The sequence below is a fragment of the Ovis canadensis genome, chromosome 3, assembly GCF_042477335.2.
Source record: "Ovis canadensis isolate MfBH-ARS-UI-01 breed Bighorn chromosome 3, ARS-UI_OviCan_v2, whole genome shotgun sequence".
In the NCBI taxonomy this organism is placed as follows: Eukaryota; Metazoa; Chordata; class Mammalia; order Artiodactyla; family Bovidae; genus Ovis; species Ovis canadensis.
In genome coordinates, this window is record NC_091247.1 from 140589410 (window position 1) to 140615820 (window position 26411).

The 26411-nt window shown below is 45.6% G+C and overlaps 2 protein-coding genes across 2 annotated transcripts in view; both read left to right on the top strand.

Moving 5' to 3' along the window:
• GALNT6 (polypeptide N-acetylgalactosaminyltransferase 6) overlaps positions 1-3230 on the top strand; it is a 38842-nt gene extending 35612 nt beyond the window's left edge. Inside the window, exons 11-12 of the mRNA XM_069584363.1 lie at positions 410-562; positions 1591-3230. Of these exons, the coding sequence (XP_069440464.1) occupies positions 410-562; positions 1591-1704 (267 nt within the window). The 3' untranslated portion in view covers positions 1705-3230. The remainder of the gene's footprint in view (positions 1-409; positions 563-1590) is intronic.
• On the top strand, positions 1591-25959 carry CELA1 (chymotrypsin like elastase 1). The gene is made up of 9 exons (XM_069584418.1): positions 1591-3514; positions 11539-11680; positions 12282-12364; positions 13338-13438; positions 14319-14444; positions 15618-15754; positions 16949-17094; positions 24899-25048; positions 25806-25959. The coding sequence occupies exons 2-9, from the start codon at positions 11641-11643 to the stop codon at positions 25821-25823; spliced, it is 801 nt and encodes a 266-aa protein (XP_069440519.1). The 5' UTR covers positions 1591-3514; positions 11539-11640; the 3' UTR covers positions 25824-25959.
• Positions 25960-26411: the final 452 nt, after the last annotated feature.

The following is a 26411-nucleotide window of genomic DNA, read 5'->3' on the forward strand; positions in this document are numbered from 1 at the left end:
AACCTATTTACAAAAAAAGAACCAGCATATCAAACACATGATTTCACAGATAACGCTTTAAATGAGGTGAAGTTAATATTTTTTTTTCAGTCGAGCCTCGCAGCTTGCAAGATCTTAGTTCTCTGACCAGGGATCGAACCCTTACCCTCTGCAGTGGACGGTCCCTGGACTGCCAGGGAATTCCCTAAGTTAAATTTTTACCTAAAGAAAAAATATTTAGTAACTATTATCTATTATTCCAGTATAATAACCCAGATACGGTGGCACATGAATTACTGAAATCTTGGCATCCACTCATTTCCTCCCCAAGAGGCCATCTGTGATTGATATCTCTGGGCTGTTGGCTTTGGGAGGTGGCGGGAAAACTCTCCACCTGTCCCTCAGAACCTTCTCTTGTGTTGTGTTCTAGTACTTTGAGTACACAACCCAGAGAGACCTTCGCCACAACATCGCAAAGCAGCTGTGTCTACATGCCAGTGCTGGCACTCTGGGCCTTAGGAGCTGCCACTTCACTGGCAAGAATAGCCAAGTGCCCAAGGATGAGGAATGGGAATTCACCCAGGTGAGTGAGCTGTCCTAAAACCTCAGAATCAAGAACCTGAGGCCGCAACTGCCCCCTCCCTTCCTTCTGCATCTTCTGAGATACTATGGGGTGGATCCAGACCATGTAGGAAGTATGGAGAATGGGAGCTAGGTCACAGGCAGCTTCACGGGACTTAAGTGCTGTTTGGTGATGGCTGATTCTGGTTGATATAAAGATGGAGGTAGGGTTATGGTCTAGGGCCAGCTCATAGTCCAGGTATTTTTAGGGTGAACCCCAGTAGATGAAGAGTCATTCATGGTTCCCGCCTGGCCTCTGTGTGCTAAGCACAAGGCACTCACGTACTTTGGTTTGGTTAATCTTCCAGTGGCTCTTCCCAAGTAGGTGGTGTCCCCACGACTAGAGATGGGCCAGCAGCAGCTCAGCAAGTTTGTGTCTGACCCAAGATCCTTCACTAGGTAAATGGTAGACCCAGGGTTTGGACCAGATAAGTCTGACTCAATAGCATGGGTTCTTTCCATTAGACTGCCCTGCCTCAGGATGAATGATGTAACTTCTACAGGATCGGGCTCAAACTAGCAGCCTCCGATGAGCCTCCATACCCACTCCACCTCAATCCCTAATCCTGGGCTTAGGAAAAGAGGAGCCTAACCTTGGGGCTACAGGGAAGGGAGTAGTCTGAATATGATCAAAGGCAGAAAGTGCAGGTAGACTGCAGTGGCCCAGGTCTTTGAGACTGGCCATCTGGAGGCAGTTTTCATTTTTCAGTTAGCCCATGGTCCTGCCTTCCTGTGTTGCAGTTCTTCATGCTAAAGCTTTGGAGGTGGCAAATTGGCACCCAGCACAGGAATGCCAATTCCTGTGAAAACTCAGGAATGCATCTCATTAGAGTATCTGGCATCCAAGGAAAGGAATGTGGAAGTATCCCCCCTGTGCCTTGCTGGATTTCCCTTCCCTTTGGTTTATTGTCCTCATCTCATTCACCTTAGCAGTACTATCAGAAGTCTGAGGCCTAAGTTGACCCTTTGTTTTGCTGTGTCATCTTTTAGGATCAACTCATCAGGAACTCAGGATCTGGTACCTGCCTGACATCCAAAGACAAAAAGCCAGTCATGGCCACCTGCAACCCCAGTGATCCCCACCAGCACTGGCTCTTCATTTAGGCCCCAGATCGCCCCCTTTGGGAGTTCCCACAAGCTTCTCAGGAAACAGAATCTGGGGGAAACCTGATGTTTGAGAACCTGACCAGCAGCTTCCCTGTCAGCCTTAAAGATGGATTTCAAATCCAAAGGAAGTCAAGGCAGAACCTTCCTACTCCCTGCAACAACATTGGGCCTGATTTCTTTCCTCCACATTGGTGGACAAGACCATTAGAACACATAAGACAGGGCCTAGAGCTCTCCTTCTGTCCTAGAAACAGACCTCCAAAGCAGAGGAGGCAGCTGGGGAAGGACCCGGGGCAGCAATGACAAATTCAAGGAAAGTGCCCCTGCAGCCACGTCCTGGATCCCTGGTCATCTAGGACACCTGCAGCTTCCAGTGAACTCTAGAATCTATCAGAGGAATTGGAGGTCTAAGTCTCCCTTGCTGTTTTTACCTGAAGCACCTTGACAGTGCTTGACAGGTACACAACAGTCCTATGAGAGAGACAGGAATCACCGTGCCCATTTTATAGACAAGAAAACTGAGGCAGAGAGGAGTAAAGGAGCTGGTCTGTATTCCACAGCTGGTGCGTGGCTGGAGCTGAAACTGAGGCTCAAATTTGAACCTTGAATCCAGGCTCCTCCCACTACGAGAACACTAAGCAACTAGCCATCAACTCTCCACTCTTTTTTCACTCCAGTCTGACCCTTTCTGGCTGACTGGTCTCCATAAAGCCTAGAACAGTGGACCAGGTAACCATGAGGGAGACCACATTTGGGAATCCTGTGATGTTCATTTTGAAAGAAACCTTGTGGAACTAGCTAGTGATTTCTCGGGTTTACGTCCCAGAGCCTTTTTTCAATGCTCCTCGTAAGCAAATTAGCCATGGATGAAAATGAAGGCAGGATGAGGGCAGTGCCCACCAGGCCCTGATTTTCCAAAGGTCTGCAAGCACAATTTGAAAGTCCTTGTTTTAATCCAAGCCTATCATTTTCATATTATGAAACCAAAGCCAGATAAGAGAAGTTACTTGCCCTAGGCCACACAAGGAGGTATTGGCAACCCAGAAGCTAGGACCCAGATAAGGCTAACAGAATTCCTGGGAAGTCTGAGGAAGCATGGCTCACAGGTAGCCTGGAGCATGACTCTGTGACTGGCCTGGTGTGCTGTTCTCGCATGAACTCCCCACGTGGAGCAGGCCTGCTATGCATGTCAGCTCTTCTCCAAGCAAGTTGGACCCCAGCACACATGGCCGCTTTGCCTGAAGTAGAGAACCCCAGCTGCCTGAAGGAGGACCCATTGCTTCCAGGAGGGATTCCTACTTTGAGTAGAGGGCTATCCTCTTGGGCATCACCACATGAGGCTGCCGTGGGACCACAGCTGCCTCTCCTTCCCACTCAGGAAGTCTAGGTCCCATGGGGCAGCCCAGCCAAAGAGAAAGAAGAGTGGCCAGCAGTGGAGAAAGAGAAAAGTTCTTTCCCAGCACGAGAAGAGAGTGGTACACAGATCCCAATGGAAATAAAGGTTTTATGGCATGGGTGAAGAAGTTGGCATTGGGTTCCTCTTCTTCTGGCTTGTCCCTTAGCTGATCTGTCTGGAGGATCCGCTGCTTCAAGTTGTGAAGAATCATGCACATCTGAAAAGTTCTCTCTCAGCCACTGTCTCATCTCTAGATATCCTCTAGCTTTCAATCTGGCCTACACAACTGTGTCAAGCATGGGCGGACATGAGGAGATATGAGGCTCTTCCTCCTGTGGAACTCCCGCTCGAGCTGGGAAAAAAGCTGAGAACAAGTCATACCAAAACTAGAGATTTTCAGAGCTGGACTAGGTGAGTTAGAACAGTTCCTTTCATTTAGGGAAATCAAGGAAGCCTCACAAAGAAGGTAACCTTAGACCTCAAAGGATGAATCCTCAGGTAGGAAGAGCTCAGTAAGGAAAGATCCCACATGTGAGAAAAGTCGCAGAGGGGCAGCAGTGCAAGTGGGCGTGGGAAGCAGGAAGACCTCAGGGGGAGGGCGCCGTGGATGGTAAAAGCCAGTTCAGGACCACACTTTGGCTTTTGCGAGCCCTAGGCACTTGAGCCGTCATTAAAAAGTATTAAATTATATTTCTTAAAACTGCGTTGGTATTAAGATGAACATAGTCCTGAGTGATTCTCGAGACTGAGACACGTTTGCGGGCCTAAGAAGTATTATGGGCCTTGGGCACTGTGCCTGCTGCGTTTACTGGGGGAGTCAGCCCTGTAGAACAATGGGTGGGGTCCCCATTGAGAAGACTGTGACTGCCATGCTAAGTTCGGTAAGCTCTAGGGAGCCTTAGTGCTTAACTCCAGTCTTAGCCCAACTCTCAGTTCCATTAAGCATCCTGACATTTATCAGGCACTGATTGTCTGCCGTCCGTTTATCTTGATATCCCTCATATTCTCTATAGGATCAGCCAACAGCTCTGCAGCCCAATCTTATGATGCATGCCCAACCAAGGTGCCCTGTCATGGTACTCAGTTTCCTCACCCCGACCCCACAGCAGGAGAGCCTCACCCAGGGCCAGTCAGCTAAGGATAACCCACAGGAGTGAGAGATGCAGCAGGTTTGGGGGTGAAGGGAGGACCAAGGAAGAGAAGTGCTCAAGAAGAGAGAAAGAGCACTAATGGGGTGGTAGAGGGGCTCAGAAACCAGCTTCGTGGCCTGCCCTTAGCCCAGGCTGGCCTTGACCTATCCCCACATCTGTGCTACTAAAATCCACCCCTCTGATCATTCTCAGCTCAGTTCAGTCACCCAGTCGTGTCCGACTCTTTGCGACCCCATGGACTGCAGCACGCCAGACTTCCCTGTCCATCACCAACTCCCAGAGTTTACCCAAACTCATGTCCATCGAGTTGGTGATGCCTTCCAGCCATCTCATCCTCTGTCGTCCCCTTCTCCTCCTGCCCCCAATCCTTCCCAGCATCAGTCTTTTCCAATGAGTCAACTCTTTACATGAGGTGGCCGAAGTATTAGAGTTTCAGCTTCAACATCAGTCCCTCCAATGAACACCCAGGACTGATCTCCTTTAGGATGGACTGGTGTGATCTTCTTGCAGTCCAAGGGACTCTCAAGAGTCTTCTCCAACACCACAGTTCAAAAGCATCAATTCTTTGGCGCTTAGCTTTCCTTGCAGTCCAACTCTCACATCCATACATGACCACTGGAAAAACCATAGCCTTGAGTTGACAGACCTTTGTTGGCAAAAGTGCCATTCTCAGGGCTAAACGAAAACCGTAAATCCTGCTTAAAATCTTGATGCTGGTTAGCCCTGTGCTACTGTCCCCTGGCTCCAGAAACCTCTCACCTTAGCACTGAGTGGCTGGTCCCCTCTGGGGATCTATTTCCCACTTGAAGAGAATGTGTGCCATTGCTAAAAATGAATAAATGTCCTAGAATATATTTCTTAGTTTTAATTACAAAAATAAGGGACTTCCCTGGTAGTCCAGGGAGAAGGCAATGGCACCCTACTCCAGTTCTCTTGCCTGGAAAATCCCATGGACGGAGGATCCTGGTGGGCTGCAGTCCATGGGGTCGCTAAGAGTCGGACACGACTGAGCGACTTCACTTTCGCTTTTCACTTTCCTGCACTGGAGAAGACAATGGCAACCCACTCCAGTGTTCTTGCCTGGAGAATCCCAGAGACGGGGGAGCCTGGTGGGCTGCCATCTGTGGGGTTGCACAGAGTCGGACACGACTGAAGTGACTTAGCAGCAGCAGCAGCTGGTGGTCCAGTGGTTAAGATTCCAAACTTCCAATGCAGGGGACATGGGTTTTGATCCCTGGTTGGGGAACTAAGATCTGGCAGGCTACCAGGAGCAGCCAATAATAATAATAATATTGTAGATAAGTCAAATAACACAGAAAAGTGTGTTTTAAAAGTGAAACTGGGGAATTCCCTGGTGGTCTACTGGTTAGGATTACAGGCTTTCACTATCATGGCTGGGGATCAATCCCTGGTCAGGGAACTGAGATCTCACAAGCCAAGGTGTATAGCCAAAAAAGTACACACACAAAAAAGGGAAATTGATCATCACAGTGCTCCCATACCTATTGATTCATTGTCTAGAAGTAATCCTTTTCTATAAAGGTAATAATTTCTAGGTATAAACCTTCTGTACCCTGTTTCTATATATATAAGTATATATTACATATATGTGGGTAGCCATTCCTTTCTCCAGGGGCTCTTCCTAACCCAGGGATTGAACCTGGATCTCCTGCATTGCAGGCAGATTCTTTACCATCTGAGACACCCAGGAAGCCCCCTATATAAAACAAATATATATAAATAATATATGAATATATTTTTAAAAGGAGAAGGGGGCAGCAGAGGATGAGATGGTTAGAAAGCATCACCAACTCAATGGACATGAATTTGAGCAAACCCTGGGAGACGGTGAAGGGCAAAGGAGCCCAGTGTGCTGCATTCCATGGGGTTGCAAAGAGTAGGATACAACTTAGCAAAAAACAACAGCAATAAACATATAGGTACACAGAGTACCATATTGTTTGAAACTTGTTATCTTCATTTAATATACCAAGGGCATTTTTTCATATCATGTCATTTAAGTCTAACTCATTCTTTTTATCTCATTTTTTAAAATATTTATTTATTTGGCTGTGCTGGGTCTTAGTTGTAGCACACAGGACCTTCCGTCTTCCTTGCAGCATGCAGGATCTTTAGTTGTGGCATGTGGGATCTAGTTCCCCAACCAGGGATCAAGCCCAGGCCCTCTCCATTGGGAGCATGGAGTCTTAGACACTGGACCACCGGCAAGTCCCTAACTCATTCTTTGTAAAAGCTGGATAGTATTCCTTAATATGATTAAACCTAATTTATCCAACTTTCCTCTATTGATGAATATTTAGGTTTTTCCCAATTTTTTGACAAATTTTATGACAAACTACACAAAATTGGATGACAACTGTACTAGAATCCAGGCCTCCCTGATGGGCTCAGATGGTAAAGAATCTGCCTGCAATGCAGGAGACCTGGGTTCAATCTCTGGGTTGGGAAGACCCCCTGGAGGAGGGCATGGCGATCCACTCAGGTATTCTTGTCTGGAGACTCCCTGTGGAGGGACCTGGTGGGCTACTGTCCATGGGGTCACAAAGAGTTGGACACGACTGAGCGACTAAGTCGGAGAAGGCAATGGCACCCCACTCCAGTACTCTTGCCTGGAAAATTCCACGGGCAGAGGAGCCTGGTAGGCTACAATCCATGGGGTCTCGAAGGGTTGGACATGACTGAGCAACTTCACTTTCACTTTTCACTTTCATGCATTGGAGAGGGAAATGGCAACCCACTCCAGTGTTCTTGCCTGGAGAATCCCAGGGACGGGGGAGCCTGGTGGGCTGCCATCTATGGGGTCGCACAGAGTCGGACACGACTGAAGTGACTTAGCAGAGAGACTAAGTACAGCACTTACGAGAACCCACATCTTTCTACATGTATTTGTGTGCCTCTGTTTATTTCAAAAGGAACTAGCATTGCTCAGAAAAAATGCAGAGCCTCAGAATGAAAGCCAAGCCTTCCTCCACACATCACCCTCAGAATCAGGATGAAGAGTCTGACCAGCATGAGAGATGAGGCTCAGTGTGAGATTAGGCAACGGCACTGAGAGTATTAAGTGCAATGCTTAACAGTCTAATTTTTAAGCAAATACATATTAGGCTTTCCCAAAGAATATAAAGATGGATGTGATATTGACCCTGCCCTCAAAGGCTCACTTTGGAGTCTGTAACCTTCAGGAGGCTCAAGCTTCCTCTTGGACTCCTCATCCTGAGGCTAGAGCCATCTCCCTACCCTCCAGAGGGGGCAGGGAGGTGGAAGGAGAATGACAAAGGAGGCCAGGGTTCCCCAGCCAGCTCAGCCCTCTTCCCCAGGGCCAGGTCTGCTTTAGGTTAGGATCCTGGGGGATCGGGCTGGAGAGGCAGTGCCAGGGTCCAGCCCCAGTGGATCCAGGGAATTCGAAGCGGGGACGGTGTTGGCAAGGAAAACTTATTTATTTATTAATATAAGATTAGATTAGGAAGAAATAGTGTAGTAGGAAAATTAAGTGGAGAAAGAGGGCTGAATAACTTGGCTTACGGGGAAAGCCAATAAAGTTCCAGACAAGGAGCTTGCACTATCTACGTTGGGCCACCGGCGCCCACTTGAGTATCTAAGGGTGCCCCTCCTTAGGCTCCCTTTCGCACGGGTCTTAAAAGCCGGGGCAAGTAAGTAGACTTAGTGAGCTGCCCCACTCCAGGTGGGAATTCAGCCTGAAATTAGAGTAAAGAGGAGACACGGGGGAAACCAGTCCAGCGACTGGCTCCGTCCTCTATTGTTCAGAAAGCCTTTTATACTTTTGATAAAACATGGAGATCAATGGGTAACACAAAGTTATGCAGCGTTAGCAGTCCAGACTTATCAAAACCAGGCTTTTCTCTCTGCATACCTAATTGTATACACAAGTCTTAGGTGATTTACATCATCTTCCGGCCAAAAGGGCCAATTAACATTTTACAGCCTTTTTTCTGATAAGGGTTTGTCAACCAGAAGTCTTGTTTGTGTTGATCTTCCCAAAGTCTGGTGCCATTCTCAGAAAGCACTAAATAAAGTTACATTCTTACATAGCAAGGACACAAGAGGAGTGTAGTGATATATAACAAAGAGAAAAGTAATTAACTGAAAAGTCTAGTGTTGCTAACATAAAAACTACTATATATCTTTTTCCATATCCCGTTTACATTGATTAACATCCTCCCAGGTGCCTAAAAGATAAAGAATATGGAGGCCTGGCAGCAGTCATTGAGTCAACAGTGAAAATCCTCTACCAATGTAATTTTTAACTCTTTAGAAAAGGCTCTGTATCTTTAAGATGCTTTTAAGCTTTGTGCCTCTCGCAGCTGGGGGGGCTGTAAGCAATTCACAAGCTGTAGGAGGTCCGGGGGAACCTGTTAGGCAAGCTGGAGAGTTATCAGAGGGGGTTTTAACTGAAACATCCCTTTCAAATGCAGAAGACTAAAGCCCTGATTTGACTTTTTCCAGAGAATATTAGAAGAGTGGAAAAGCAGGCAGATTCTTATTTTGGGGGGGTGGATGCTCAGGAAATTCCAGGGGGAAAACCTGAGGTCTGATTAGCCTTGCCATCAGAGCTCTGCCGCATGACCTTGTCACTGGTGGAATTCCTCACGCTGGCTCCCGGCAAGGCAGCCCTTAGTGCAGTTCCCCGTCCCCTTCCTGGCTTCAGTTCAGTTTATTTCAGTTCAATCTCTCAGTCGTGTCCGACTCTTTGCGACCCCATGGACTGCAGCATGCCAAGCTTCCCTGTCCATCACCAACTTTCGGAGCTTGCTCAAACTCAAGTCCATTGAGTCGGTGATGCCATCCAACCATCTCATCCTCTGTCATCCCCTTCTCCTCCCGCCTTCAATCTTTCCCAGCATCAGGGTCTTTTCAAATGAGTCAGCTCTTTGCATCAGGTGGCCAAAGTATTGGAGTTTCAGCTTCAGCATCAGTCCTTCCAATGAATATTCAGGACTGATTTCCTTTAGGATGGACTGGTTGGATCTCCTTGAAGTCCAAGGGACTCTCAAGAGTCTTCTCAACACCACAGTTCAAAAGCATCAATTCTTCAGCACTCAGCTTTCTTTATGGTCCAACTCTCACATCCCTACACAACTCCTGGGAAAACCATAGCCTTGACTAGATGGACCTTTGTTGGCAAAGTAATGTCTCTGCTTTTGAATATGCTGTCTAGGTTTGTCATAGCTTTTCTTCCAAGGAACAAGTGTCTTTTAATTTCATGGGTGCAGTAATTTTGGAGCCCCCCCCCCCAAAATAAAGTCTCTCACTGTTTCCATTGTTTCCCCATCTATCTGCCACGAAGTTATGGGACCAGATGCCATGATCTTAGTTTTCTGAATGTTGAGTTTTAAACCAACTTTTTCACTCTCCTCTTTCACTTTTATCAAGAGGCTCTTTAGTTCTTCGATTTCTGCCATAATGGTGGTGTCATCTGCATATCTGAGATTATTGATGTTTCTCCCAGCAATCTTGATTCCAGCTTGTGCTTCATCCAGCCCAGCATTTCCCATGATGTACTCTGCATATAAGTTAAATAAGCAGGGTGACAATATACAGCCTTGACGTACTCCTTTCCCTATTCGGAACCAGTCTGTTGTTCCATGTCCAGTTCTAACTGTTGCTTCCTGACCTGCATACAGATTTCTCAGGAGGCAGGTAAGGTGGTCTGGTATGCCCATCTCTTGAAGAATTTTCCATAGTTTGTTGTGATCCACACAGTCAAAGGCTTTGGCATAGTCAATAAAGCAGAAGTAGATGTTTTTCTGGAACTCTCTTGCTTTTTCGATGATCCAATGGATGTTGGCAATTTGACCTCTGGTTCCTCTGCCTTTTCTAAATCCAGCTTGAACATCTGGAAGTTCACGGTGCATGTACTGTTGAAGCCTGGCTTGGAGAATTTTGAGCATTACTTTGCTAGCGTGTGAGATGAGTGCAATTGTGCGATAATTGAACATTCTTTGGCATTGCCGTTCCTTAGGATTGGAATGAAAACTGACCTTTCTCAGTCTTGTGGCCACTGCTCAGTTATCCAAATTTGCTGGCATATTGAGTGCAGCACTTTCACAGCATCATCTTTTAGAGTTTGAAATAGCTCAACTGGAATTCCATCACCTCCACTAGCTTTGTTTGTAGTGATGCTTCCTAAGGCCCACTTGACTTCACATTCCAGGATGTCTGGCTCCAGGTGAGTGATCACACCATTGTGGCTTCCTCTGTGCACATCACTGTGGCACCATTCCTGGCTTCTCTCTGCCTAAATCACAGCTCCACAGCCAGTGCTCATTCAGGAACCTCCCAACCCAGAGTTTGCCACCCACGACCAGGCACTCTGCACCTCCCTCCTTCTTCCTCTCCTGACTCTGATGAGCAGAGCCTCTCATCTCCTGCAGGACACACCTGTCCTGAAACTCCCGATCCTCTGCCCCCACCCTCATAGCCGGAAGACTAGCTTCCTATCCTGAAGGCTCTCTCTTCTCACCGACCCCATACCCTCCTTCTCTGAGAGCTCTTTCATCTGCTATCCATATGAGTTTCCCCTAACCTGCTTCCTAATACCGTCCTCCATCAGAAGTCTCTCCACTGAACTTCCCTGGTGGTCCAGTGGTTAAGACGCCTTGCTCCATTGGAGCTGGCACAGATTCCATCCCTGGTTGAGAAAGTTCCATATGCCAAGGGGCAGCCAGAGAGAAAAATAAATGCATAAAGTAAAATACACCCAATGGAAACTAAATACCATTAACAATTTGATACCATTGCCACCACAATCACACCTTTAAAAAAATGAATAATAAACAAACATTTAGAAGTATACATTGTTCTTAAAAAAATAATAATTCTCTCCACTGCATCTACTCTGCTTTTGTCGCCCTGCATTTATACCTCTGTCTGTGTCCTGGGGGAATGACCCATCTTCTTTGGGCAGGGAGATGCTGCTGTCTCTTCCTTCTTTCTGCTGACCTTCCAGCCCTGTTTGCCTCCACCTCCTGGTGCACGGGGTAGGTCTCTGCATTTACAGTGCCCCAGAGGGCAGTGAGGCAGTGGCAGGTTAGGAGGGGAGCACCCCAAAGGAAAAGCCAGTCCTGTCTTTCCATCTTATTTCTGGTAAAGAGTTTGTTGGATGCTTTTCAACTGAAAGCAGATGATTAATTCAGCCCTGGCCTTGTTCTGTCTTTGATCATAGATAAATTAGTTTACCTGAAAAGAAATCTTTTCATTTGTGTTTCCATGTCACCTGTGATTTTCCCTGCCTTTCACCAACAGCCCTGCCAGTTGGCAGGAAGAAGGTCAGCAAAGCTGCTGATAAGAGGAGTATAAAGAGGGCTTGGTTCATGGCAAGGGGGCAGTGGTCTACTCGCTGGCAACATGCTGCGCTTGCTGGTGTTCGCCTCTCTCGTCCTTTATGGTAAGTGGGTCATCTGGCCGGAGATCTGTAGGGAGGGAGATAGAGCAGGAGGGTCCGAAAGCTTTCACTAAGCCCAGGTCTTATCCTGGGGCAAGCAGGAGACTCTGCCTGTGTGTCTAGCAAAAACTTTACTCTCCTGGAGCTCGTGATAGAAAAGGTCAGGAACCCCTGGCTGACAGGTTCCTGAAGCAGAGAGGAGCCTCTTCCAGGCCCCAGACTCCCCCATCATCCCCGAGGACAGGAAGACATCCTCAGCAGGCGCCTCGGGGCATGTGTACTGCTTTCCCCCCTGGGGACTCCAGCTAAAGCTCTGTGTGTGGGCAGGTGGGGGTGAGGTGAGGGGTAGAGACCCTGAGTGAGGCTGAGACCACTGGGTCCTGGTAGCTGTGTGAAATGGGTCAGAGCTCTGGGGACACGTAGGGGAAGCAGAAGGCACTTGGACTTCCCTGCTTTCAAAAGGGACCCAGAGAACTCACAGCTGGGCCCCTCATTTGCTGGGAGGAACTGTGAGTTTGCAGACAAAGCACAACTGCCTCCCGCCCTCCCACCCTGAGCTGACCCCACGCTTAGTCATCACTCACTTTTCTTCTGCTCCACAAAGGACACGGCACCCAGGACTTTCCAGAAACCAACGCCCGGGTAGTTGGAGGGACTGCGGTCTCGAAGAATTCTTGGCCCTCTCAGGTGGGTGTTCCTGCACAGCCCAGACTGCCAATGAAATAAGAGCTGCTTGTGCCTTGATATACATTGTTATGTATATGTGTGCATATCCTTATCTACAGGAAGTTCTCCAGCTGCCTGGATTCTAGATGTTGAAGATGAATGGGACCAGGCTTAGGAGTTTTTTTCTAAATGCAAAAGGAGTTTTTCTCTAAATGCAAAAACACCAACCACACTCACTTTCCCAGGCACACACACAAACACAAACCTCATGTACGCTCCCAGCGATACCACTTTGACCACACTAGCAAGACTGTATGCGAGACTCACATAGATGCAACACACCTTCACACACACACACACACAGCCCTCTCCATGCAGTGTGTGTCACATGTGAACACACCCTGCCCCCAGCTAGAGCCCCTTGTTTATGTGGCTGTTTAAAGAGTTTCCACTTTCAAAATAGGGCTAGGCTTTGATTTAAGCAATTCTAATTGTGTAAAACTGGCAAATTGATTGGTGAATAGCCATACTTTGAGAGGAATCACTGCAATTAATTCTGAATTAAACCCAATTTACAAAAGTTTGAGCCTCCATTTTCAGGAGTAGAGTTATTGCGTGATAAGAGCCACCAAAGGAGGAGGCGTGAACTGATTAAAACGAAGGCTCCAGTGGCGTTTCTAAGCATCCGCTGAATGAAGGGCCAGGGTGTATCTTGAAAACACTGGAGGGGAGTTCTGGGGACCTCGGCTTGTGAATTAGGTGACAGAGCAATTCCATGGCTACATTTCCTTCCCAAGAGGCAATCGAGGTAGAAGGACCTGGGTTCTTGGCCCTTTGCCACAACCTAGTGTAACGATGCCAAATGCACTGTATGTGTAGCCCAGATAGTTGGCAGATATTTTGAGGGATGGCAGGAGTTTAAGGAGATCTTGGTTTGGGACAAAGTTTTTTTAAAAACACCAACCTATTCCTCTTTTCTTCTCTCCCCGTCTAGATTTCCCTCCAGTACAAGTCTGGAAGTTCCTGGTATCACACCTGTGGCGGCACCCTCATCAAACAGAACTGGGTGATGACAGCTGCTCACTGTGTGGATAGGTGAGAAAAACAAGCCAGCTTTTCTGAGCCCTGGGAGAAGAATCTGGTCCTTCTAGAGGAATATGTATCCTGGACCACTCAGGACAAGACTTAAGAAGGAGTCTGGGGGCCTGCAGGGAGGTAGTAAGATGAAAAGTACAAACTATGTACTTTTCAAAGCCTGGCATCAGACAAGTTCACGTTCAAATCCAGTCCCACCTTCTTCTAGCTATGTGAACTTGGATGGTGTACTTAGCTCCCTAAGCTCTTACTCTCTTATCTCTAATGGGGTAATAATACCTACTTTGTAGAATTATTGTGAAGATTAAGTAGATAAATATTTAAGTACTAGTCAATGCCTGATTGGTAACCGTTTTTTCATATTTATCTTGAGCAATGGTTCTTAAATTTAAGCATGTATCAGAATCACCTACAAGGCACAGATTGCTGGGCCCCACCCGGTAGAGTTCCTGATAGAGAACTCCAGGCTGAGTCCTGATAATCGGCATTTCTAGCAAGTTTCCAGGTTCTACTGATGCTGCTGGTCCAGGGACCATGTTTTAAGAACTCTTGGTCTAGAAATTTATATACCTCTCAACATCCCTTTGTGGTCTGAGAGACATTCTTTCATTTACGCCCACCACACTTCTTCCAAGTTATGAGATATTCAGCCTCTGACACTGGGGAAATGAAGCTGATAGTAGTTTTTGTCACTTCCACAAGTTAGCAAATTGGGGATGAGAGGGCTAGTTACTTCATCTCCCAGGGTCTTCCATATTCCCTCTGCCTGGGCCAGAAAAGATGAGTTCCTGTCCTAAAAATGAGATGGAAGATGCCTTCCCAACTTTTCTCTGAGAGGAGAAAGAAAAGGCTCACTCAGGGGTTCCCTCTCTCCCTTCAGCACACTGACCTTCCGTGTGGTGCTGGGAGACCACAACCTGAGCCAGAATGATGGCACCGAGCAGTACATCAGCGTGCAGAAGATCGTGGTGCACCCGTCCTGGAACAGCAATAACGTGGCTGCAGGGTAGGGCAAGGTGGCGCTGGCCTGGGGCTGGGAGGTGGAGGGCTAGCTGCCCAGCCACAGGGTCTGGGCTTCCTTCACAGTCATCCAGGAGGACTTTGAGAATTAAGATGTTGGGGGGCTTCCCCAGGGGCTCAAGTGGTACAGAATCTGCCTGCAATACAGGAGACACAGGAGATGTGGGTTCGATCCCTGGGTCAGCAGGATCCCCTGGAAGAGGAAATGGCAACCCACTCCAGTATTCTTGCCTGGAAAATCCCATGGACAGAGGAGCCTGATGGGCTACAGTCCATGGGGCTGCAAAGGGTTGGACATGACTGAGCACACACTAGGGCTTGAGAACATTTGAAGGTCTTTGGGATTTGTTTGATCTGGGCTGGTCTGCATTATTGGATCCCCTGAAGCTCCTTCTCTGCAGAGTTCAATGTTCCTGTTTCTATTGTTATATATTATTCATTTTATGGCACAGACTCCATTAGCAAAAGGCTTTCCTTGTAGCTCAGTTGGTAAAAAATCTGCCTGCAATGCAGGAGACCTGAGTTCCATCCCTGGGTCACAAAGATCCCCTGGAGGAGGAAATGGCAACCCACTCCAGTTTTCTTGCCTGGAGAATCCCATGAACAGAGGAGCCTGACAGGCTACAGTCCGTGGGGTCGTGAGAGTCAGACACGACTTAGCTACTATACCACCACCATTAGCAAAAACAGACTTCCTAAAAATGAATCTTATAGTAAGAAAACTTCAGCAAGACTGAGCTGTAAACTTTTGGAAAGAAAGTGGTTAAAAGGGTGGCCAGTCTATAGAGTGTGGGAGTGGGATTGGGCTCCAGTAACTGGGGTATATCTGCAAAGCATCCTATGTCTTTCTCATTTGAGAACTCTTCTCCACTACCAAGATCACAGCTCTCCACTCAGAAAAGAGCTTCACTCCCCAGGGCTGCAAATAAGAACTAGTGACCATGCCAAGACCTCACCAGCAGGGGCTGCTGTTACACATAGAATATCCTAGACCCCAAATGAGCAATTCCTCAAGTTTGAAGCTTGGCGAGTCCCCTCCTTCTTCGTAGTCACTGGTTTCCGATCCTGTGGGGACACAAAGCTTAGGGAGGGCTTATCCCTATGCTGAGCTGAAGGAAGTTCCGGTCCTGTGAGCAAGCAATCTCCTTTCTACCCGCAGTTACGACATCGCCGTGCTGCGCCTGGCCCAGAGTGCTACCCTCAACAGCTCTGTCAAGCTGGGTGTTCTGCCACAGTCAGGAACCATCCTGGCTAACAACACGCCCTGCTACATCACAGGCTGGGGCAGGACTAAGAGTAAGTTGCCTGCACTGGCACCATCCATCCCCCACGTGGATACTGATTAGGTAGCTGAGCTTCTGCAGCCCTTGTTTTGTGGTCCTAAGTGTTCAGAGCCGGAGGCCAGGAACCAGAGGAACCATCAGAGATAAAATAACTGGTGCGTGAAATCAACCTAAGAACAAGCCATGCAACAGTCAATTCAGAGATTCACAGACTCTTAGCAACCAAAAAAATCAGGCCTTACCTCAGACAGTATTTTTTACTAGCCTCTCATTTTATATATGAGGACTGAGGCCCAAAGAAAGTAAAGACTTTGTTCAAGGTCCCATGACTAGATAGTGACTAGTTAGTACCTGGTTAGCTGGGGCCAGAATGCCGATATCTTGGCTCCCACTTTGGTGGTCACTACAGCATCATGCTACCTCCATAGACAAATCACCGGGCTGTGGGTTGGAGTGAAAGAGCCAGGGGTGGTTGCAGGTCCAAAGAAGTCAAGGCAGAGGAGGCCTCAGCCTTCTTCTGGTCAATCATGGGAGGATTACTGGAAGGGAAAGTCACTGGATGACACGGAAAGGTGGGAGAGGCTATGAGCAGAGATGGTTAACAAGGGTAGAGACAGCAGGCCTGGTGCAGAAAGCTGAGAGCCACTGGGCAGGATCTGAGCTCTGCAGGAAAGGCAAGGTCTTACTGTGAGCAACAGTCTACTGGGAAAACCTGGGACTGAGACAGACATGCTTCTAATCCAGCTTTGCTCTCGCTTCACTTAATGTCATTGTGATTCAATTCCCTGATCTGTATATAACATGAAAGTGTTGTTGTAAGGATACACACACACACACAATGAGATAAAGGAAAACTGCACTAAGTTCTTAAGAAATGGAAAGAAGGCTGCACAGTTCCAGTTCTACTCCATGGGGTTTATGGTGTAAGGAAACAGGATAGACAGATGAGTTATTAACAATAAGACCGTTCTAGTTACTTAACTAAAGTAGTCATGAGTTAGTGGTTTGGAATCTGGGAATACTAGTCAAGGAAGGTGCCTGTACCTTTCAACTAAAAAGAAACAAGAGAACATCTATGACATGGCAGAGAAAAGGAGCTTACCCTGACCTCAGCTTTCATCAGAGCTTGGGAAAGTTTGGCCAGGTGTGGAAGGTTTTCCCTGCACAGCATCTGGGGCTGACCTCTAAAGTTGTGTGTGCTGTTCAGCCAATGGGCAGCTGGCCCAGACCCTGCAGCAGGCTTACCTGCCCTCCGTGGACTACGCCACCTGCTCCAGCTCCTCTTACTGGGGCTCCACCGTGAAGACCACCATGGTGTGCGCTGGAGGAGACGGAGTTCGTGCTGGATGCCAGGTGAACACAGGCTCAGAGTGTCAGAAGTCTCACCCCAGCTCCCTCTCTTCTCTCCCTCTCACCCCCTACCTTTTCCCCACCTCCTATTCCACACCTACTCCCACCTGTAAATACAGACTCAACTTACTAGTCTAGTGTCTGGATGAGAATTATTCTGTGCTGATAAGTCTGTATTCAAGGAATCTCAAAGTTGAAAGGAAACTTAAAATTCATCTTGCCTGCCTGATGCCCTCACCTCAAAAGTTTGCATGTGGCCTAACATTTGTGTTGGTATATGTGAGTGTCCTTTAGAAGTTATTGGTGCCTTAGACTTTTAATGGCTGCGGTAGGGCTAGGCCTGGATTAGTGGTTGTGACTGTGTACAGGGTAGCTTCCCTCCCATCAACCCCAATTTTTCTTTCTTTCTTTTTTTTTAAATATTCTGTTTATTTATTTGACTGAGCCAGGTCTTAGTTGTAACAGGTGAGATCTTCTGTCTGGGATCTTTAGTTGTGGCATGTCAACTCCCAGTTTCAGTATGTGGGATCTAGTTCCCTGACCAGGGATCAAACCCAGGCCCCCTACATTGGGAGCGCAGAGTCTTAGCCATTCAGGGAAGTCCTGACCCTAATTTTTCTTATAGCTCCTCTACCACCACCCTTTTGACCTAGTAGTGTTGATAGCAATATATATACAGGTAAATACGGTAGGGGAAAGTACACTAAATAGCTTTATAATAGTATATATATAAACTATTATAAAATTATATATATGTATAAATCATCTTCTATTTACACAAGATCAATCAGCAATACACCATCTTACAGATTTGGTACTGCAGTCCAATAAAAGTTCTTGATTATCTGCTAAATGCTAGTCACTGTGTTTGATTCATCTTTGTATCAAAAATACAAAAGATACAAAGATGAATATAAACACAGTCTAGTGGAGGAATGGAAAGAGCAGACATAGGACAGAACGTCTACAGTGTGGCTAAGTGTTATCATAAAGACATGCCTAAAGGTGATACAGGAATCCAAAAAACAGATACTGCCCTCTCTACCTGTTGGTGTCAGAAAAGACTTTCCTTCCCTGAGAAGCTAGAGTTCATAGTGAGTCATGAAGTTTAAACAGAAAGCCAGGCAAGAAAAAAAGAGGTAAAAATATTCAGAGAGAGAGAACATGAAGAAAGACATGGGCTAAGAACCTAGAACACACAGAGAATTATAAGGCATTCCCTTCAGCTATAGCAGCGGTTCAGGGCTCACAGCCTCCAGCACCCAACTTGCTGCCTCTGTTTTTCGTGTGGCCCGTGAGCTAAGAATGTTTTTTGTATTTTTTTTAATGGTTGGGAAAAAATTTAAAAAGGAAGAATATGTTATGACACATGAAAAATATACAATTTCAATGTTTGTTTTAAAAAGAAGGTTTCCCTGGAATGCAGTTAGACTTGTTCATGACATTGTTCATGGCTGCATTCATGGGGATGAACAGTTGCGAGAGGGACAGTATGACCTGCAAAGCCTGAGATACTTACTCTTTGGCTCTTTACAAAAAAAAAAAAAAATGTGCTGATCTCTGGGCTGCAACATAAACTATTACCATTCTAGGGAATGTCAGGAGATGACACTAGAGACAGGTAGGAGCCACAGGACTTGGGCCTTCATTCAAATAGCATGCTTGGGACATGCACTTTATCTTAGGCACTGGGAAACCCCTCAAGAGTTTTAAACAGGAGAACAGCGTGAGCAGATTTGCCTTTTAAAATCACTCTCTGATGATAAGGTAAGCGTAGCAGGGAGACTGCTTAGGAGACTGTTTCAATTATCTAGGCAAGAAATCTGAGGGTCCGAGTTAGCGCAGTGGAGAGGAGGGAGGTGGAGGAGCAGTAGTGACTTCCAGGCATCTCAGTTAAGTGATTTGGGGGAGGGGTTTGCAGCCTCCAATGAGACAAGATTTCTAGGATTTCAGAGGGAAAGTGATGAATATGGTTCTGGACAAATTGAGTCTGAGATCTCAGTGGGACATTCAGCTGTAGTTTAACTGGTAAGAAACCAGATATAAAGAGAGTAGAGCCTGGAGGAGAAAACTGGGCTAGAGATAAGTTCAACAGGAAATGAGATCCCTCAAACTCTCCCACCCTCTACTGCCTACTCCTCAGGGAAAAGTGGTAGAATGAGGAAAAAAAGAAAATAAAACAGTGATTTGGGGGAAGAACTGTGATAACAGAAATCGTTGCGTGCTTCAGGGATAGGTGGAGGACAAAGGATCCATAAGGATCTAAGAAGTAAGAGGAAACCATAGTAATAAGGGTTTTACAAACCCTCAGGAAGTACTGACAGGGACAGTGCATAACTGAAAGTAGCTTCTTCGGCAGTTGACAGATCACTGGTAACTATGGCCAGAACAGTTTCAGTGGAGTGATGAGGACAGAAGCTTGATTGAAAGGTAAGGCATGAAGAGGCAATAAGAAAGAGCAAGAAACATAGAATACTCTTTCAAGAATCTTGGATGAAAGAGGAATTTAGAAGTCTGGTAGCTTTCAGGAGGATGAAAGTCGTGGAGCGGGTGCATCTTTTAAGATAGAAGAAAACTGAGTGTATTTCTGGGCAGAGCGGAAAGGATCCTGTAGAGTCAGAGAAAGGGAATAAATGGATGATGCAAGACCCCAGGGGCCACCCCAGGGGTAGCTCAGCTGGTAAAGAATCTGCCTACAATGCAGGAGACATGGGTTCAATCCCTGGGTCGGGAAGATACCCTGGAGGAGGGCATGGCAACCCACTCTAGTATTCTTGCCTAGAGAATCCCCATGGACAGAGGAGCCTGGCTGGCTACAGTCCATGGAGTTGCAAAGAGTCGGACATGATTGAGCGACTAAGCACAGCACAGCACAGCAAGATCCCAGAGGGGAAGGAAAAGATGAACCAAGAACACAGGTGGAGCTGGCTTTGACTAGAAGAGGGACACAGAAACATGCATGGATATGAAAGAATGTGCAGGCTGAGTAGCTCAAATTTGGTGGGTGTTCTGTAATTGCTTCTATTTACGCATGAACTAGGAGTCAAATTTAAATGTGGAAAATGAAGGGGTAAAAGGGTTGGATGGATTTGGATTAATTAAGATGAATGGAGAAAGACTGGCCTCCATGATGTTGCTGATAGGCTGAGGTTAGAGACCATGCAGTAATCATATGGGTAAATTATTCACTCCATTCAAAGATCTAGTTGTAGGGAATGGATTAGTTCAGGGCTGGGTTTTCATGCATTATTGAAACATAAAGACAGTATTGCAGATCAAATGCAAGCTCTAAGCTAGGTGGAGGAGGAAGAGAAGCCAGAAGGAGACTGGTAGGCTGGCTGAAATAGTAGAATCAAAAATTAAAGGTTTTTTTGGTGAGCACTTAGTACTATGAAAGTAAGGTGACCAACTCATCCCAGTTTTCCCAGGACTTCCCCAGGGTCAGCTGAAAAAAAAACCCGAAACCACACAATTTACAAGTTAAGAGTTTTGTTTTATTGGATGAATTTACTGAGGATTATAGCCTGGAAGACACCCTCTCAGACAGCTCAGAGGAACAGTTGCAAAGAGGTAAGGAAGGAGCCAAGGGATGTTAGAATTTTTGCTGGGGGGAAGAAAACAGTCAGCCATCAAAGATTACTGCCAATAACAAGAAACAGACATCTCAAGTGAATGGTTTCAGTGCTTTTCTCTGTATGGGAAAATGCAAGAGTCTGGGCTCATAGAAACCAGCCCTTTGATATTCATTGTAACTATCTAGGGTCAGTATCATTTTTCGCCATCCTGAAATCCCTTCAGGATGTGGAAAGCAGCTGCGGGGGCAGGTGGCTTGATAGTGGGCAACATTCATTGTTTCCCAGAATAGCAGGCAACACTTTGTTTACTGACACAGCAGGCAACATTTTTTTGTCCACATCTAAAAGTCCTGTATCCTGGGAACCCTACCTGTAAGTTAGGGCAAAAAAAAAAGATGTGGGACTTCCCTGGTGGTTTAGTGGCTAAGGCTCAGCGCTCTGAATACAGGGGGCTCTGGGTTCGATCCTTGGTCAGAGAACTAGATTCCACATGTCACAACTAAGACCCAGTGCAGCCAAATGAATAAATAAATTAATGAAGACAAACACATAAGTTAAATTCTTCCAGTTCCTCACCAGCCAGCCTCACCTATAACCTCTTAAGGTTTAATCTTTCTGAGTTTAATTCACTTTCCCCTGCTCTCTCTCAAAGTCTTGAATTCTGAAAAACTAGAGTACTTTCCTTCTGGCTGACACTGCAAATCAGATATTCTCTGAGGCCATTGTGTCTCCACAGTCCCTTCCCGATGGAATTTCCCAAATATTGTGTCTTGGTTTTGGGGCTTTCAGATTTCTGTGTCCCCCGCCAATATCCTCAGAGGGGATTCATTAAACACCTCTCACCTCAATCTACCCACTCCCACTGAGCTCTCTCCCAGCTCTTCCTTCTGCCCTAAAATCCTCAGCCATATCCTCCTTCACTACAGAGCTTTTGTTTCTTTTCAGGTCAATTAGCATAAGACAGAAATATGGTACACAATTCAATTACCTTCCATTCCTCTAGTTTAGAAATGCTCTCAAATCCCTATTAGAATTTAGGTGGAAGATATTTAAATTGTTTTGTATTGAGTACAATAACCTAAAGGAATATATATCTTTCTTTTTATAAAAAGAATAACCATCTTCTTAACCCAAACATAGTTAGGGTGGGGTACAGCTACTTCCTTAAAAAAAAAAAATTAGCCCCAATTTGAACTTTTGGTCTCTTTCCCTAGTTCTTTTTTTTTGTTGTTGTTGTTTTCATTGAATGATGACTTTGTTTAAGGTGGCAAATAAAACTCTGAGGCTTGATAGTGGGAAAGAACAATCATGTGTTTCTTCTTTGACCTGGAGTTCTCCCTCCCTAGAGGGGACTACTTTTAACTCTTGAGTTGACTTCTTTTATGTCTACCTCCAGCTCTCTAAAAGCGTATACTTATATTGCTACTTAATTTTTCACTTCAGGCATTATGCAAGATATGGAACTTCTCTTCCTTTACACATTTATACTTGCCCTTCAAGCATGAATTTTTCTGATCCCCACCCCAACCTCCCTAAATAATTTCTCTTAAACTAACATTTAGTATTTATCATACTCATGCAAAATGCTATTCCCTGAATAATTTTGTTTTCCCTAGAGTTAATCATTGTCTTTTAAAATTTGCATAAAATATATATTCATGGCAAAGAGATGGGGAAAAAATGGAAACTGGCAGATTTTATTTTCTTGTGCTTAAAAATCACTGCAGACGGTGACTGCAGCCATGAAATCAAAAGACACTTGCTCCTTGGAAGAAAAGCTATGACAAACCTAGATGGCATATTAAAAAGCAGAGGCATTACTTTGCTAACAAACGTCCATATAGTCAAAGCTGTGACTTTTGCCGTAGTCACACAGATGTGAAAATTGGACAATAAAGAAGGTTGAGCGCCGAAGAAATGATCCTTTTGAATTGTGGTGCTGAAGAAGACTTGAGAGTCGCTTGGACAGCAAAAAGATCAAACCAGTCAGTCCTAAAGGAAACCAACCCTGAATATTCATTGGAAGGACTGATGCTGAAGCTGAAACTCCCATACTTTGGCCACCTGATGAGAAGAGCTGACTCAATGGAAAAGACCCTGATGCTGGGAAAGATTGAGGGCAGAAGGAGAAGAAGACGACAGAGGATGAGATGGTTGGATGGCATCACTAACTCAATCGACATGAGTTTGAGCAAACTTTGGGAGATAGTGAAGGACAGGGAAGTCGTGTGCTGCAGTCCATGGGGTCACAAAGAGTTGGACAAGACTTATTGACCAGACAACAACCAACAACATACTCAACTCATCACGAGTTCAGCCTTAAACTCTCCACTAATTTATAACTGACCTATTTTATCTTCTCTTGACCCTGGTGTTCTGTTTCTTGGTATGGGTCTATTTGCATTCATTTTGAGGGATAGTGAGTTTTTTCATCCTGGAAACTCCAGACCTTTGGTTCTGAAAATGTTTATTTATTGATGATTTCCTCCCCTCCGTTTTTATTTTTTGTTTCTAGAATTCCTGTTACTCACAATCCACCTCCTAAACTGGTTCTCCTATTTTCTTATTTTCTCTCTCTATATATAGTTTGTCTATCTCCTAGCCTAATATTTCGTTTCTACCATCATATTCATGTTTCCAAAGGCTTTTTGTTTTCTGAATGCTCTAATAGCTTGCTCTTCTTATATCATGGATATAATACTTATATAGTTTTATTGTTTGTAGTCTTCTCCCTGCATAATCTTGGTTGTCTTCAGTTTTGGTTTATTTCTTTCTCTTTATTTTGATCTTTATTTTTTAAATTAAAAAAAATTTTTTTTATTGGAGTATAGGTAATTTACAATGTTGTGTGAGTTTTAGGTATGCACAAAGTAGAATCAGTTATACATATATTCACTTTTTTTTTCATTCTTTTCCCACATGGGCCATTACAGAATATTGAGTAGAAGTTCCCTGTGCTGTGCAGTAGGTTCTTATTAGTTACCTATTTTACATATAGTACTGTATATATGTCAATCCCAATCTCCCTATTTTCCCTCCCCACCCATTTCTCTCTCCCCTGATAATCATAAGTTTGCTTTCTACATCTGTGACTCTACTTCTGTTTTAGATTCCACATATAAGTGATATCATATGATATTTGTCTTTCTGTGTCTGACTTACTTCACTCAGGATCTTTATTTTTATATTGAGGCTTTCTTCCCTGGTGCCCCAGATGGTAAAGAGTCTGCCTGCAATGCAGGAGACCCGGGTTCGATGCCTGGGTTGGGAAGATCCCCTGGAGAAGGAAATGGCAACCCACTCCATAATTCTTGCCTGGAGAATCTCATGAACAGAGGAGCCTGGAGGGCTACAGTCCATGGGGTCGCAAAGAGTCAGACACGACTGAGCGACCAACGCTTTCTTAGATGTTTGGTCATCCTTGACCATCTGCTCTTACTTCAGAGTAGGACAGTAGCAAGCTGATAGGTACCTCTGAGCCATAGGTGGGGTTCATCTATAGGGAACTGCTTTGTCAGGTGATCTGGCTAGGCCGTTTCATTGGAGGACTTCTAACGATAGTACCTCAAAGTCTTCCCTCTTGTGCTGGTCAGATTCTTCAACGAAATAGCTTCCAATTTTATGTAACTGGGAACTGAGTAAGGAAAAGAGTATCAAGGTCATAATCTGTAAACTCAGATTCTTCCGATTCTGAGCCCAAGCACGTAACCACTACCCAATACAGCACTTTCTCTTCTCTTTACCTCAGTTTAGTTTAACATGTTTTGACTACCTACCCTGTTATCTAAATGCTGTCTAATTAGACCTATTGGTCTGAATGCTGGGGGTAGGTAAATCATTAGAACACCCTATTTCCCCCCACTGTAGGTTCAATTTAAGTCAGTAATAGCTATTGAACTTAAGACATTCAAAGTTCTAGGCTAGCATTGTAGAGCGGAAAATATCAGCAAGATGTAGTTCCTGTCTCAAGAAGATCACAGATAAGCATGGGAGTTAGAAACAAATTATGAAACCAAAACACAAGGCAGAACATGAACATGCTGCAAAAGAAAGGAAGAAGTACTATAATTGTTTAGAAAGTGGGGATACGAAGGAAGTAGGGATTCCAATTGGAGCTTTTATACAGTACGGGATTTATAAACAGAGATGTGGGTGGGTAGGGTGTAAGCAGAAACAAAGGCCCAAAGATCCAAAGATCTGGAGTTTTAGGACTCTGCTTCTCTTCCCCACAGGGTGATTCTGGGGGCCCCCTTCACTGCTTGGTGAATGGCCAGTATGCTGTCCATGGTGTGACCAGCTTTGTATCCAGCCTGGGCTGTAATGTCGCCAAGAAGCCCACAGTCTTCACCCGGGTCTCTGCTTACATCTCTTGGATAAATAATGTGAGTCCTCTCAAATGATGGGATGAAATACAGTCACCTGGAGATTCACGCATTGACTAGGGTAGGGAGCAAAAGTTGGGCAGGAGAAGCCGTCATCTTCCTCATCACCTTCAAATAGTTATTTACCCCTTTCCCTTCCCCTCTAGTGAACTTTCACCTGATAGTGTTGCCATCCTGAGTTCCTCTTCACATACCTACTAAGCAGGCTTCACCATACTGTTTACTACTTAGAGTAAGGTGGCAACAGCAGGCCTGAACCAGGTGCCTATTGCGGCTGTCCAAGTCAAGGCCAAGGGGAAAATGGCTTCAGAAAGGCCTGCACACTCCAGGCAAGGGAACAGGCACTAACATTCTCCCCCACCAGTTCTTTCTAAGGGCATCATGAGAATTTGCTCTACCGTTTGGCAAGAGGTTTTACCACCTTAAACAGTGCTTGAGTGCTAGGTGAGAATGTACCTACACTGACCTGGTGGTAGAGCCTCACACCATCCCACCTGTGCCCTCCAGCCTTCAAACACATTCTGGAGTCTTGTGGCATGAACCTTGACTTACAACCAGTTCAAGTTCTGCCACTAAGTTCCGAGTATGCGCTTATAGCACTGAATTGTCCTGGCCCAGTTAAGAACTGCTTCTTGCCTCCCACCCTCACAACTCCCCATAAACCCAGTACAGGGCCATACTCAACTAGGAGCCCTGAAGAAAAAAGAAAGGAGGTGAGCAGAAGTTGCTGACTGGATATAACCGGTTTTCCCTTTAGGCCATTGCCAGCAACTGAACATCTTCCTGAGTCCAGCGGCCTTCCCAAGATGATTCTGGGACTGACAGCAGAACTTGAGGCCATCAAGGAAAAAACCAGTCTAAGAGACTATTGAGCCAGATGTGGAAAAGCAAATAAAATTGAATATACATAACACCCTGTGTCTTTTTATTTGTAATTAAGCCTTCTAGGGGAAAGGGAGTTATAGGGCCTGAGTTGGATTTCACCAGATTTCTGGGCTGGTTCTTCCATTTGCTGCCATCTCTATCAGTTCACAAACTAAACCAAGTGAAAGTGGCCTTACATTATCCTTTTTGGATTATGTTAGGATCTACCCATCTGTTAATCTGCCTGTCTGCCCCTCCTTCCACACATATTTGCTATATTCAGAGGCACAGAGGGCTTTAAAAATGTTCCAGAGTGCTCGCTTCGGCAGCACATATACTAAAAATGTTCCAGAATGACAAAATGTGCCCTGACTCTCCAGGCAGATTGGGGGCTCAGCTTTCTTTTGGTTCTCCCGTCAGTACCTAGAACCGTGCTCACCCCAAAGTTCTGAGTCATGACAACTGTGGGGATACATTAGAGGTAGGAGTATAAGATTGG

Bases quoted from the DNA above. Each gene is read 5' to 3' on its own strand.
- CELA1 (XM_069584418.1), top strand. From the start codon at position 11,641: ATGCTGCGCTTGCTGGTGTTCGCCTCTCTCGTCCTTTATG. The intron at 13,439-14,318 runs GTGAGAAAAACA...CTCTCCCTTCAG, and splicing joins GCTGCTCACTGTGTGGATAG to CACACTGACCTTCCGTGTGG. The intron at 15,755-16,948 runs GTAAGTTGCCTG...TGTGCTGTTCAG, and splicing joins AGGCTGGGGCAGGACTAAGA to CCAATGGGCAGCTGGCCCAG.